Here is a 14,257-nt window from a genome sequence, read left to right on the forward strand (position 1 = left end):
AAGATTTATTTATACATTTATTTATACATACATACATATACATACATACATACATACATATATATATATATATATATATATATATATATATATATACACACACACACACATACATACACACACACACACACACATACATATACACACGCACATAGACGTAGATATATATTTATATGTATGTATATATATGTATGTATATACTGTATATATGTATATGTGTATATATATATGTGTGTATGTGTATATGTATGTATACACACACACAAACACCCTTTTAGCGCTACATAATTTTAATCAAACCCATCAATTATCTATAACTAAGGTACAACTTTGGGGAATATCTTTAACAAATTAATCAACAGCAACTGTTGCATTTATCTATTTTCATATCCAGGCATGGCTATCAAATCTGGAAATGGGATGGGCTTTTTGCTACTGAGGCTTTGTGTTTTATTAATTCCTGAAAATCTTTGATCTTGAAAAATGAGAAGAAACAGTATTACTGAATATGGAAGAACTGAAAACTTTGTCCTCTTTGTTTTATTAAGTTTGCTCAATACAGAAACGTTATAGTTCTTGCTAACTAAAGTATAATTTAAATAATTTAGATTGCATAAAAGAATGTTTTATTCTTTTTTTTTACTGAAGAGTCCTAAACATTTGCATTTTTTGTTTTCATGGCAGACTAAATTCATCTAAGTTTCAATAGGTCTAATCCCTAAGGAATAATCATTCCATTGAATCATAACTTTGAAAATAAGCAGAAATCTACTCTGACAAAGTGAATAAGCACAATCAATCTAAAACCTGATGAATGTAGACTTGCTATATTCCCACATTTAGTGATGCCTTGATGTTTATTTTATATACTGTATATTTAGGATGCTAAGGTAAATTAATCTGCTTCTGCTTATTGGGAATTCTTTCTCTTTTGTTCATGTAGTGTTATGTCCTTTACTACTATATGAAGAATAAGAGTGAATGGTTTTCATAAAGGTTCTACTTAACTATTTCTATTCCAACAATAGGATATTTATAAACACAATAATTTATTTGGCTCCTGTGAAATTTTAAGAAACACGAAGAATCTACCTTTTCCATTTCTATTAAATGCTTAGTGGTAAGTGGTCAACTGAAGCTCACATAGTGTCAGTATGTGATTATGGAGCTTATCCTTGGCACAAAACCAAACTTGATTGGAAGTGGTACATTAAGAGTTTCAAGTAATTTTAACATCTCAGGAATAATCTGTCAAAAGATTGTATTGTGCAAATTTATTTAAGCTGAAAAGTAGATTAGAACTCCAGTAAGAATATAAAATTAATTGCAATCAGAATAAATAAACTTCTAGAATGGAACAGTTTATCCTGCTGATTTGTGTAAGATTAGCTCTTCTTGTCTTCCAGGAAGACAGAAAAGAATTTGTGAAAATATGGAACCCTAAAAGGCTACAGTTTTTGTGGATGTTTTATACTCAGTTACAATGGAGTAGTTTTGCTAGAAGAGATAAAAGCTTTTGGATTTACATTAAGATCAACTAAGAATTATTTAGTTATATGGGCTCAAATTCAAATGTACTTAGAGAGTCTGGTATGGAATTAACATTAATGTATGAATGAGCAGAACTCTGACCCCGAGTTCCAACCACAAAGTTGGTTTGCATAGGATATCTCTGCTCCTTAATGCTTCTCCCCCCCCCAAATTAGGATAAATAAATCAATGCAAAATATTCATTTTGTACTAGTCATTTTGAGCAATCATAAAACCACTTCTGAGTTCATCCACAGTCTTGATGGTTGCAATAAATAAATAAATAAATAAATAAATAAATAAATAAATAAATAAATAAATAAAGCATTAACGACAAAAGAAATGCTTTAGTTAATAAAATCAAACCTAACTAATGTTCTACTTATTTTATCACTTTGCCAGTTGCTTATCTGTCATTAGAATCCCAAGAAATTTCTTTGGCTATCAGGCTTCAGAGAGAAATTGGTTGACATAGATTCATAAGCATTGATACTGTATTTTGGACCAAATGGTGTTGTTTATAATTATATTACAAAAGTAGCTTTGGTAACCTGTCCAATTTGTTGCCAAAGGACAGAGAAAGTAACAAATTGTTTACAGTAAATGAAAGTTCAAGTAACTTTATGTGTCCTTGAACTGAATATTACAACTTGTGTACTTTAAAAAAAAACCCACACCAATTGTATTTTAAATAAATTTCAGTGGTAGTAAGATGGAGGTGAGTTAAAATGAAAGATCACTCTAATTGCAAATAAAGTCTACAAATCCCAAAACCTATTGTTTAGGGAAACTGTCATTTTGGCACACAAACATTTGGAGATCACAAAACTGTATATGATCAACATGAGGGTTGAGCAATGTAGCTCAAACCAAGTGAAATTTACTCACGTGCTGGGTATGTGTGAGAAGGTGCAGGGGGAAAGAAAGTCCTTTAATTATTATTGTTTCCTTTCTGTAAACGACAAATGTAAAAATTGAAAACACAATGTAGCACTCCCAAAAGAGTTGACCAACAATCTAGTTTTAATGTCATATTTCTGACTTTGGTTAATAGTTTTCATTGTGAAGAAGCACTTGATACCTGAAAGACTACAATCACTCCTCCAGGTGGCAGGCGTGTACTCTCTTGCTTCCTAAGAACATTTAAATGTTTGCTGTCCTTGTCGTTGTTGTGTTCTTTTTCCACAAACAAAGTTCACATGTCCGTAATGTACAGAAAAGGTAATAGTTATTTGGTTTATTTCTAAGTCCATTAAGAAAAAAATTGGCTTATTGGAACTAGTTCTAACATACACACACACACGCACACACACCCTAAGTGCTGTGGGTTTTTTTTTCTCTAGGAAATCCCACAGATATTTATAAATCTTCAGTCCATCTTGTAGCTTTTTCAATCTTTTACTTACAAAGATGAGAAAAAGCATTTTTACAGATTTCCAATGTATATAATGATGTCCATTTTTTTTTTTGGTCTGGGGGTTTTCCCCTTTAAATCTATCCATTTAAGAGTCTTCTTTCAGAGAGTCTGTTAAGGGCTCCATTGGGGCTGCTGTCACAGGCTCATTCTGTTTTAGACGTTTAATTGTATTCTTCAGTGCTTGCCTTTTATTGCAGAACCATACCCTAACCACTTCCCGATCATAGTTCAGTTTCTGTGCAATTTCTGTCATTTCCTGCCCGGAGGGATGGGTGTTCTTCTCAAAATGGGCATTCAAGATTTCAAGAGCTTGTGGGGTGAAGGAAGTGCGCCTCTTGCGCTTTTTGGATGGTTCGCTTCCAATAAATTCAGTAAGGTTCTGCATACCTGCTCGATGGCGGGCCTCAGCCTCAGCCATCCATCGTTCAAGCACCGGCTTTATCTTCTGGGCACTTTTAGGGGTGATGTCCAGCTTTTCAAACCTGGCAGGATACAAAAGGCCAGGGTTCAGTTTGGCTGTCAGACTGCTAGCTATAGTGTTCTCTTGGGCTTCCTGTGGTAGGAAAAAGTGGCTTCTCAGGATGGTGTGTCTGAGGGGAAAATTGAAAAAGAAGAGTCTTTACACTGATGCTCTGCCAGGGTGGGACTTCCTGTCTGCCTGCCTAATTGACTGGCAGAGATAATTTACAATGGATTATGAAAAATTATCATGTCTACAATTATTGATATATTTCAGCAAGCAGACAGACAAATACAATCATACTGACAAAATGCTACTCCATCTAACTAGTTGCTTCAGTCTGGAGATTCATGTGAAATCAGAGGGTCATGTTTATCTTTGGTGCAAATGGACCTCTCAGTTCATTTCTGTGAAGCATATTGACCCCATGCCCTTCAGTCTATTTCTCTAGGTCAACCGGCTTCACTGAAATGGATGAAACTCCAGCCAGAAGAACTATGTGTTTGCATTGGAAGGGCACCGCTCTTCCTGGAAGGGACTGTTCTTAAAGATATACAGTATGTTTCAGATTTAAACATGTTCAAAACAATATATACTATGATCAAGCTGAACACAAATGGTAGAAATGGAAATGACAGCAATTGACTCTTTTTTTGTTTATTTTTTTCTGGGAATTACTTTCTTTCTAAAGTATACACTGCTATTTTAATTTTGCAGAGAGATTGTTATCCTCCTAAATTCAGGTTTTGTTTTCATTTTCATTTTTAAACAATTTTCACTGGTCAGAAGTTAACATCATGTCCCTTCAAAATCTCCAAAGCAGTTGCAATCTTCAGTTCAAACAGCTGGACACATTGTAATTATCATGAATATCCCCACAAGTAGTGTTATGAGAAACTCATGCCTTCCAGATAAAACCCAGCATAATAGTGAACTAATGTGCTTTGGCATCAAGCTGGGTTTATTGTGACATGTCTCCACACTGTGCCAAATGTTATCATTTCCTGTAAATGAGGTCCTCTAGGTCTCATTTTACCATCAAAACTCTTTTACTGGACCAGATTTTACAAGTCAGTTTGCAGTACCTGCAAAAACATTTCTAAACTAAGCTGAAGATTTTATTTCTCTTAAAATTAAGCCATTTTAAAGTCTTACATTATCCATTAGTTGTAACTTCAAAGATTATAACGTTTTACATTCATTCCCAGAAAAAGTCCAATTTAATCCTTGAGATGTCTTTGCAAAATGTGTAATGAGATTAAAAATAGGAATAGTCTATCAATCTCAAGTTCAACTGTCACAGAAAAGTGATTGCTCTCAGCTGGTGCTCCATCATTAATATACATATAAATAACAAAAAAAAATTGCTTGTAACTTTGTATCTCAATAATAATAACTTGAAAAAAACAGAATATCATCAAAAAGGACTTACTAAAATGGGATAAATTGCAATTATCATGAATGGGTAGAATTTTTGTAATTAAGACAAATGTTTTATTGCCAAAGATGCCTTTACTGTTTCAGACATTCCCAATATTTGCAACTGATACTGCATTTAAACAATAACAGATGGATATTTCTAAATGTATATGGTGAGTGAAAAAAACAAGAATTAGATACAAATTACTGCAAGATGCTGAGGAAAGAGGAAGTTTGGGTTTACCAGATTTAAAATCGTATTGTACTTTTTGTTCTGGCTAAAAGAGTAGGTTAATCTTCAGAATAAGAAGTTACTTGATTTAGAGTGCCATGAATTAAGATTTGAATGGCATGGCTATTTATGGTATGACAAGGTTAAAGTAAATGTCGAATTTAATAAGCATTTTGTTAGACATGCTATCCTAAGAGTTTGGAATAAATATATAGCAAGGTTTTCTGTGAAGATGCCTCTCTGGGTGTCTCCCCTGGAAGCTTTTTTCAGAAAAGAAATAGTGGCGAAACAAAACTGGTAGACTTATGGTCAAATAATATTTTTTAACTTTGGTGATCCTATCCTCAAATCTAAAGATGAATTAGACACAGAAGGACATGTCAGTCATTGGTTTACATATTTACTATTGAAAGAAAGATTTAAATAAAATAAAAGTAGTTATGGGTGATATTGTGAAAAATGAATTGGAAATCCTACTGCATGGTAGTGATGAACACATTATTGCTAAGGTCTATAAATAGTTATTGAATTTGAATTTGAATTTGGAGAATGAATATGTACAGCATTGCATAATTCAGTAGGAAAGAAATATATTTGAATGTAATATAATGCTTAAACAATGGGAAAATATATGGACAAACATTCTAAAATTTACACTAAATTATAATTTAAAAGAAAAATTTTATAAGATGATGGATCTTTGCTATTTAACATCAGATAAGTTGTCAAGAATGTATAAAGGCATTTCAAATGAATGTTGGAAATGTAAATGTAAAGAAGAGACCACATAGTGGACCTGTGATAAAGCAAAGAAATATTGGAATAGATTCACATCTTAATATAGAAGATTCTCAAAGTGAATATAAAGATAAAACCACAGAAATCTTTCTTCTGAGTTTAATGGAAAAAAGACTTGAAAAAAATTGGAACTTTGATATTATACAGTATATATTGATAATAGCAAGTTTACATAAGGTATAAATTAGAGGAGGAAACAGTGAAAGAAAACATGGTAAGCTGGGCAAGAAATATAGGTCACAATATAGAGTTGGACAGATGGGACAAGCTATGGGCAGAAAATTATAAGATGACACTGTCGATTCCATACAAAGAAAATTTATACAAGATATTTTATAGATGGCACCTCCCTCCGGCACGTTTGGCTAAAATGTTTCCAAACACATCACCAATGTGTTGGAAGTGCAAGACACAAATGGGGACATATTACCATCTCTGGTGGTCTTGCAGGAAGGCACAATGCTACTGGCAAGAGATTAAGAGAATAATTGAAGAAACAACGAGGCAAAGTGTAGAAATGAAACCAGAATTCTTTCTATTTGGAATGACTACACCACAGTGTACCAAGGAGATAAAATATCTTACCATCCACATATTGACAGCGGCACGTATAGTGTATGCTCAGAATTGGAAATCCGAGATAATACCAACAGAAGAAAAAATAATAACAAAAATAAATGAATGCGCAGAGATGGATAGGCTCACAAAAGAACTCCAAGATAAAGAGAACACTGACTTTTATTTAGTTTGGCAAAAATGGTACACATGGTTAGAAAGAAGGATAGGGCCAACAACATAGGACATTAGGAGAACATAACTCAAGAATTGTAGAAATAGATACATGAGATGAGCCGTAGGATTGTATAAATAAATGGTTAATACGTTTGTAGAAAGATACTGCTGAACTTCAATGAATATATTAAGGTATAAGCAAGTAAATTTGTAAATAGTATGATTAAGGAAAATTGGTTAAATGGACATTAACCACCGATGCGAAGGTTTTCTAGAAGTCAGTCGATTGACTCTTTGTTAATGTATAAGTGTTTACATGTATTTGTGTTTTACGTTTGTTTATGTTAATAAAATTTAATTAAAAAAAAAAGATAATAGCAAGTTTATTTTATGCACAAAAACGGAAGGACACTTTGATTCTTACAATGGATGAATGGTTGCAAAAGTTGATGAAGTTAGCAGAGATGGCCAAACTGACTGCTTTGGTCAAAGAAAATTACATTTGTTTCTACTTGGAAATCGCTTCTGGACTTCATGCTTGAGGTGGAAAAAAAATAAAACTTTGATTTTGGGTTTTGATTAAATAGGTTTGTTTTTATAGAAACGGCTAGTTTATATTATTATGTAAAAGTAAAAAATTGAAATTATTATTCTACTGCAACAAAGGGAATTGGAAGTCAACGCTTTTTCTTTCTTTTTCCCCTTTGCCCTATATTTTCCCCTTCCCTTTTCCTTCCATTATTTTCCTATTATTTGCTTTTGAATTTTTGTATTTTATATATATAAAGAAGCTAATGGTTTGGGAGTAAACCTCCTCCTAATGCTATGAAGTTCAAATAAGATCATCTCACATTCAATGCTAGGATAGTGGCGATACGGGCGGCAAAATGTTCGCATTTTTCCACACTTATTGCATCAGTGGATTCATGCCCAGCCACCCTATTCAGAGTGACTCGCTCCCTCCTTAATGTAGGGGGAGTGGAGGAGCCCTTGCAGGGTAGAGCTGAGGAGTTTGTGCAGTTTCTGTCGGATAAAGTTGCTCAGATTCAGATAGACCTGGACTCTGATTGGGCAATTCCGACCGAGATGATGGGGGCAGGTCTTAGTCCTATTGTGTGGGATGAGTTTGACCCTGTGACTCCTGAGGAAGTGGACAAGGTGGTAGGACCAATAAGTTCCTCCACTTGTTTGTTGGACCCGTGCCCCTCCTGGCTGGTTTTGGCCAGCAGGGAGGTGACATGAGGCTGACTCCAGGCTTTAGTTAATGCGTCCTTGAGGGAAGGGGCCTTCCTGCAACCATTAAAGGAGGCGGTTATAAGGCCCCTCCTCAAGAGGCCTTCCCTAGATCCAGCAGAATTAAAGAACTTTTGTCCAGTCTCCAACCTACCCTTTGTGGGAAAGGTTGTAGAGAAAGTGGTGGCACTTCAGTTCCTGCAGTCATTGGAGGAAACGGATTATCTAGATCCTTTTCAGTCTGGCTTTAGGTCTGGCTACAGCATGGAAACTGCTTTGGTCATGCTGATGGATGATTTCTGGCAAGCCCGAGATGAGGGTCATTCCTCCATCTTGATGCTACTTGACCTCTCAGCGGCTTTTGATACCATTGACCATGGTATCCTTCTGGGACGACTAAGGGAGCTGGGAGTGGGAGGCACCGTGTTACGGTGGTTCTCCTCCTATCTCTCTGGTTGATCACAGTCAGTGTTGGTAGGAGGACAGAGGTCGACCCCTAGGCCCCTCGTTTGTGGGGTGCCTCAGGGCTCGGTCCTCTCTCCCCTCCTATTTAACATCTACATGAAGCCACTGGGTGCGATTATCTGACGATACGAGGTGAGGTATCAGCAATACGCTGATGATACCCAGCTGTATATCTCTACCCCGCGTCAATTCAGTGATGCGGTGGATGTGATGTGCCAGTGCCTGGAGGCTGTGAGGGTCTGGATGGGAGTCAACAGGCTCAGACTTAACCCAGACAAGACCGAGTGGCTGTGGGTATTGCCTCCTAAAAACTATGTTGATTGTCTATCTTTGGTTCTGGGGGGAGGGGAGAAATTGTCCCCCTCAGAACAGGTTCACAATTTGGATATCCTCCTAGACTCACAGCTAAGATTGGAGCAACATCTGACAGCTGTGGCTAGGGGGACCTTTGCACAGGTTTGCCTGGTGCACCAATTGAGACCCTACTTGGACCCTACTCTCCTCACAGTCACTCATGCCCTTGTCTCCTCATGGTTAGATTATTGCAATGCGCTCTACATGGGGCTACCCTTGAAAAATGTTCAAAGACTATAGTTGGTCCAGAATGCAGCTGCGCGAGCTGTCGTGGGTGCACCTAGGTACACCCACATTACACCAATTCTCCGCAAGCTGCACTGGCTCCCTATTGGTCTCCGGTCACAATTCAAGGTGTTGGTTATTACCTTTAAAGCCCTACATGGCTCAGGGCCAGGGTATCTTCGAGACCGCCTTCTACCTCATAACTCCCAATGACTGGTAAGATCCCACAGAGTTGATCTCCTCTGGGTCCCATCAGCTAAACAATGCCGGCTGGTGGGCCCACGGGGGAGGCCCTTCTCTGTGGCTGCCCCAGCTCTCTGGAACCAGTTACCTCCTGAGGTCCGGACCATCCCTACCCTATTGGCCTTCCGAAAAGCGGTGAAGACCTGGCTTTTCCAGCAGGCCTGAGGCCGTTGATCTCGCTCTTGCGTTCTGACGAGATCCGGCCATGAATGGTGTGAATGAGTTTTAATATTTTTAATGTTTTTAATTTTAAAATGTTTTTATAATGATTTTAAAAGCATTGTGAGCCACCCTGAGTCTTCGGAGAGAGGTGGCATACAAATTGAATTAATAAATAATAATAAATAATAAATAAATAAAATGTGTCAGCTGAAATGTGTGTTGTAGAGTAAGAAGTAATGACTCTGTTATTTTGAGATGGAGACAGAGATGGAAAATGAAACTATGAATACAAAGACTACTTTCCTTTTTCAATAATAAATTATGTATTATGTTTGGACTGTTCAGGCTGTCACAAATATTTGAGAGAAAATTCACAATGTAGCTTTGAATCAAACCCAGGTCTCATTAACCCATCAATGACTGGTTTGAAATACAACGAAATAAATGATTTCCCTATTAAGGAAAACCTCTGAATCATAATTCTAGTGATGGCCTTAGAAGTTTTTTGCTTGGGCAAACATTAAATGTCAGTTTCATGTCTCTACTGGATTAAAAGATCTGGAGCTGAAAACACCATTAAGTTGATCCATTCAACTTAACTAATGCACTGATGATCCCCTCTTTCATGTTCCTCAGATCTGTCACACAACTTTGCCATGCTTATAGGTTCATAATGTTATGCCTTAGTCTTGATCTCAACCCTATTGGATTTTTTGCACAACTAATGAAAATTTTGCGCTTTGCATTAGGCTTGTCATTCTTCCTAAATAGCAGTAGCTCTTTTTTATAAGATGATTGAAGGACCCAAAGAGAGGAAAATCCTTTCTATCTGTAGTAGTTTTTGATTGCTTAATGATGGAGTGACTTCTGCCATTTTTCTCCATGTTGTTCTGAATACAGAAATCAGTTGTAAGTTGTTCATCTCTTTTACTATAGTTGCAACTTTCATAATAATTTTCTTACATGTTTCCTATCATATGTAACTGCAACCCTGTTATGGAATTGAATTAAGTGATATTTGCTGGTCATTAATAGTTTAAATTTAAATTACTATCAGCATCAGTAATAATTCAGGTTCACTGGACTTTAAACCACAGATTTCCAAGCTTCCTGAGTCTTTAGAAACTGCATTAGCCAGTAACCTTCCCCCCCCTCCTCCCAAAAAATCTCAGGTAAATCAAAATTAAAAAAACCTATGAAAGATTTGAAAATGTAATATTCTGTATTAAGATACAATATTATTATAAAGTAAGGCAATATAACAATACTGAACATATTGCTTTAAAAAACAAAACCTGCTAGTTCTCGTTTTATTTATCAACTAGCCATAGGAAAAATAAATTACATTACAATTAAATAATGACAAAACCAGATTCATATTAATGAAGTATCTTGTTATCATTTGTACTTCTGTATGTGATCTTTGGTATAACAATATCTAAGTCTTGAAACAAATTTCCTAGCAGTTGTATCCTTGTATATACTGGATAAAGGTTATTTTCTGCAGGGAGGTATCTTATAAGAAAAAACAGTAGGGGAGACCATAGAAGTGAGAGGGTCCTATGGAGCTTTTTGTATTTAACAACAATCAATGGGTTTTATGGAAAATCATTGAGCAAAATGTGAGCTGCAAGCTCACTACCCCATACTGATGTTATTTATAACCTTAGTCTTAAACTGCAGGAAAAGTACACTTCCATACTATGGGGAATACATTAGAAGTATAAAGAGCAGATAAAAAGAGCATTTCATGGATCACCAAGAACAAAATCCACTTAAATGAACTTAAGAGTTCATTTCTTGGCTCTCATTGATGGAGGAGAACTATAAGACTACATTGCCCAAGAGGAAAAATCTGTTACCTAAGTGGGTTTGTTACTTCATGCATAAACATAGGATTAGTAACATACATAGGTGCTTTGCTTTCAAGATACTTTTAACTCTATCAAGGCTACTGTATTTTCATGATTTTTCACTATGCTCTTGAATATTATTCTCCTTTTTCTAAATATATATTTTTCTTTTGAAATATTTTAGGAAGATACATAATTAATTCTAGAAATCCCAAGAAAAATATTTTCATTGGTTTGCCCTCTCCTCACCTCATCAGCATTATAAAAACCACCATGAACATCTTATGGGTAACATGGATTATGGCATTACAGGCTGAAATGTAGCAGGTAGGCATATGAAATAATTGTTCAGAATTCACACCAGTAAAAATGCACAGTTTGAAAGCATGCAAATACAGGTGATAAACAGGTACCACTTTGGTGGGAAGATAACAGTGTTCTGCGCGCTTTAGAGTATAGTCATGCCAGCCACATTGACCACAGAAATGTCTTTGGACAATACTGATTCCCTCAGCTAAGACACAGAGATGAGCACCGCCCCCTAAAATCGGACAGGGGAAACCTTTACCTTTAAGAAGCTTAACTGGTGTTTGATAGCAGCAGCCACAGGGTCTCCAACTCCATGCTGCCTTAAATTTTATGACCAGGAACATATTTAATGTTCCAAATTTGTTTTTGCATAAATAAATAAATTCTTGGGTGTGGGAAGATGAAAATTGTGTTAAAGCCAGGTGATAAAATATGTCAGTGTTTGTTCATATAAGGCTGCTCTGCTGGACATATAGATAAAATTATAATATAAAGGCAGTAAGCAATAAGCCTTAAGAGAACAAGATTGGAGAACTGAGCACAGACTATACATTTTGTTACCTGCAGATGGCAGACTGGCTGTAGGCTGGACCCTCTGTGGCACTTAGAGCTTGACCGACTTGTGTCTGAGTGAGACCAAGAGACAGGCGTCGGATTTTAAAAGCTTTGGCAAATTCTCGTATTTCTTCAAGATTCACCCCATCCACCTCACTAGAGGCTATTTGGGGATCTGTTGAAATAATAGAAAACAATTTGAATGTCTTCAGATCCTATACAATTAAATTAAGGGAATTATTTCCAATAAAGCAAGCTAAAGCTTCCTACATCCAAATAGTTTTGCAAGGCAAACAGCATACCTGAAAGGTAGAAAGGTAGATAAAGCGTGTTTTGGATTAATAACAAGTTTCCCATCTTCAGTTGAAAAAGAACAGAAAGAGGAACACTTTTAATAAAACAATGGATATTGTCAGGTTATTTTGCAACATATTGAGTTCTTGACTTGTAAACCTTCACTTTTTTCACAAACTGAATTTCAGGTAACATAAGCAGCTACTCAGAACTATAGATTGTTTTTCTAATAGCATTCAGTATGTCTTGTTTTGGAAAAAAGGAATTCCTAAATTTCAAATGGAAATTCTTTGTGTAGCATCTAAAGTACTTGCATTTTAAAGTTGTAAGGACATTTTAACTGAGAGATGTATGTATGTATGTTTGTTTGTATATTGGATTCAGTAAAATATTTTATTTCTATATCATCCCAGAGAATTTCCAGTTTGGGAACTAGGTATGTGCAAGTCCAGCCTTCCAATTGTAACACTGACCCCCATTTCATTTTTATTGGCCCCTCAGTAGATAATATTCATAGTGCTGAGAAAATAAATTGGACTTCTTTGACAACAGTTTTGTCCCAAAAGGGGATATAATAAAAGCTATCTACTAGAGGAAGACTCTTTTGATGCTAGAAGCATTATCAGTTTAGGATTTATTGAGGGAAATGATATAGCAGCTGGGAATGGCATCTCCTTCTCTTTCTGCAACTGATTCCTTGATAAATGAAGCATTCTCCAGACTGATAAAGGCAGCAGACAATAATCTGGTGGAAGATTTGAAAGTGTTATTCAGTTCTGCATGTACTGAAACTCTTGTTGTATATGATATATTTCATATCATTCTTAGAGATAGCAAAGATGCTCACATAATAACATATTTCTTTAAACGTATGTCATTAGGTGTTTATATTTAATCTGAATAAAGATCTCTACTCCAGGTGGGTGGTCTATAATTCTAATAAACAAACAAATAAACAAACACACACACACAAACAAACAAACAAACAAACAAACAAACAAACAAATACTGACTAATATTAGATGATGTCTACCAATGAGAATTTGGTCTTTGAATGTCTGTGATAGTCTGTGATAGACATCACTAGAGATATTGTAAAAATTCTACTCAACCTACCTGTCTCAATGGCATTATGAACAGATGAAACAAACAGAAATACATAAAATATCGTCTATCATATAATGAAACACATTTTATAGTTCTAGATAATTACCTTTCCTTTGTGGCTGATTCCCAAACAATTTCCCTGCTTTCACTAAATGCTACAGAATAGAATGAGTAGGTCAGAGACTCACAATTTGTTCAACCTAGACTAGTGATTGTAGAGAAGCTATTTTTGTTGACATATTATCAGCAATTATAAAAATCCATCTATAAATGCATTCTCATTTATACCAGCACTCATATCTGCTCTTGGTTCTGTCCCATCGTTTATGTTCATCAGCATGAATCTCTGCTATGCTGCTTTTAATAGTAAAAACAAATAAATAAAAATCTTACTAACCTATTCAGAACTTGTGAAGTACCAGTTGATCTTCCTTCCATTTAACAATTGTAGCAAAAGGGAAAAAATAATCTATTGGGCCTTCCTTATTTGTCAAGTCTACTTTCATGGTCATCTGTTGGAGTTTCCCTAGGGCATATAGGATATGCAGGGAGTATAGAGATTGCAGAATTTTATTATAATTTTATGTGTAGCATTCAGTATTACTGACTTTAGTGGTTTCTTACATTTTTGACAACAGTATGTATATGCTCATACAAAATAGCTCTTGGGAATCTTTTGTCCATTGTCAAAATGACTATTATGCCACACTTAGGTATCTGCTCTCCTTCCCTCCTCCTTATTCTTTAAGACCTTTTAATATTTAATTTAATTTAATTTAATTTCCAATTTATATACCGCCCTTCTCCCTGAGGACTCAGGGCGGTGTACAGCCAAGATAAAAAACATAGAATACAAATATTAAAACATT

General features: G+C 35.6%; 1 protein-coding gene and 1 long non-coding RNA gene across 2 annotated transcripts in view; one reads left to right on the forward strand and one right to left on the reverse strand.

Moving 5' to 3' along the window:
- Window positions 1-2,421: 2,421 nt before the first annotated feature.
- Window positions 2,422-14,257, reverse strand: part of POU6F2 (POU class 6 homeobox 2) — a 658,684-nt gene continuing 646,848 nt past the window's right edge. The window contains exons 9-11 of the mRNA XM_087892428.1: window positions 11,994-12,162; window positions 2,612-3,537; window positions 2,422-2,482 (exon numbers count right to left, since the gene is read on the reverse strand). Coding sequence (XP_087748554.1) covers window positions 3,033-3,537; window positions 11,994-12,162 — 674 coding nt within the window. The 3' untranslated portion in view covers window positions 2,422-2,482; window positions 2,612-3,032. The remainder of the gene's footprint in view (window positions 2,483-2,611; window positions 3,538-11,993; window positions 12,163-14,257) is intronic.
- LOC117663744 (uncharacterized) overlaps window positions 11,326-14,257 on the forward strand; it is a 40,521-nt gene continuing 37,589 nt past the window's right edge. Inside the window, exon 1 of the long non-coding RNA XR_004590804.2 lies at window positions 11,326-11,450. This is a non-coding gene — a long non-coding RNA (uncharacterized LOC117663744). The remainder of the gene's footprint in view (window positions 11,451-14,257) is intronic.

Source organism: Pantherophis guttatus, chromosome 4, assembly GCF_059756535.1.
Source record: "Pantherophis guttatus breed Tessera chromosome 4, ASM5975653v1, whole genome shotgun sequence".
Lineage (NCBI taxonomy): Eukaryota > Metazoa > Chordata > Lepidosauria > Squamata > Colubridae > Pantherophis > Pantherophis guttatus.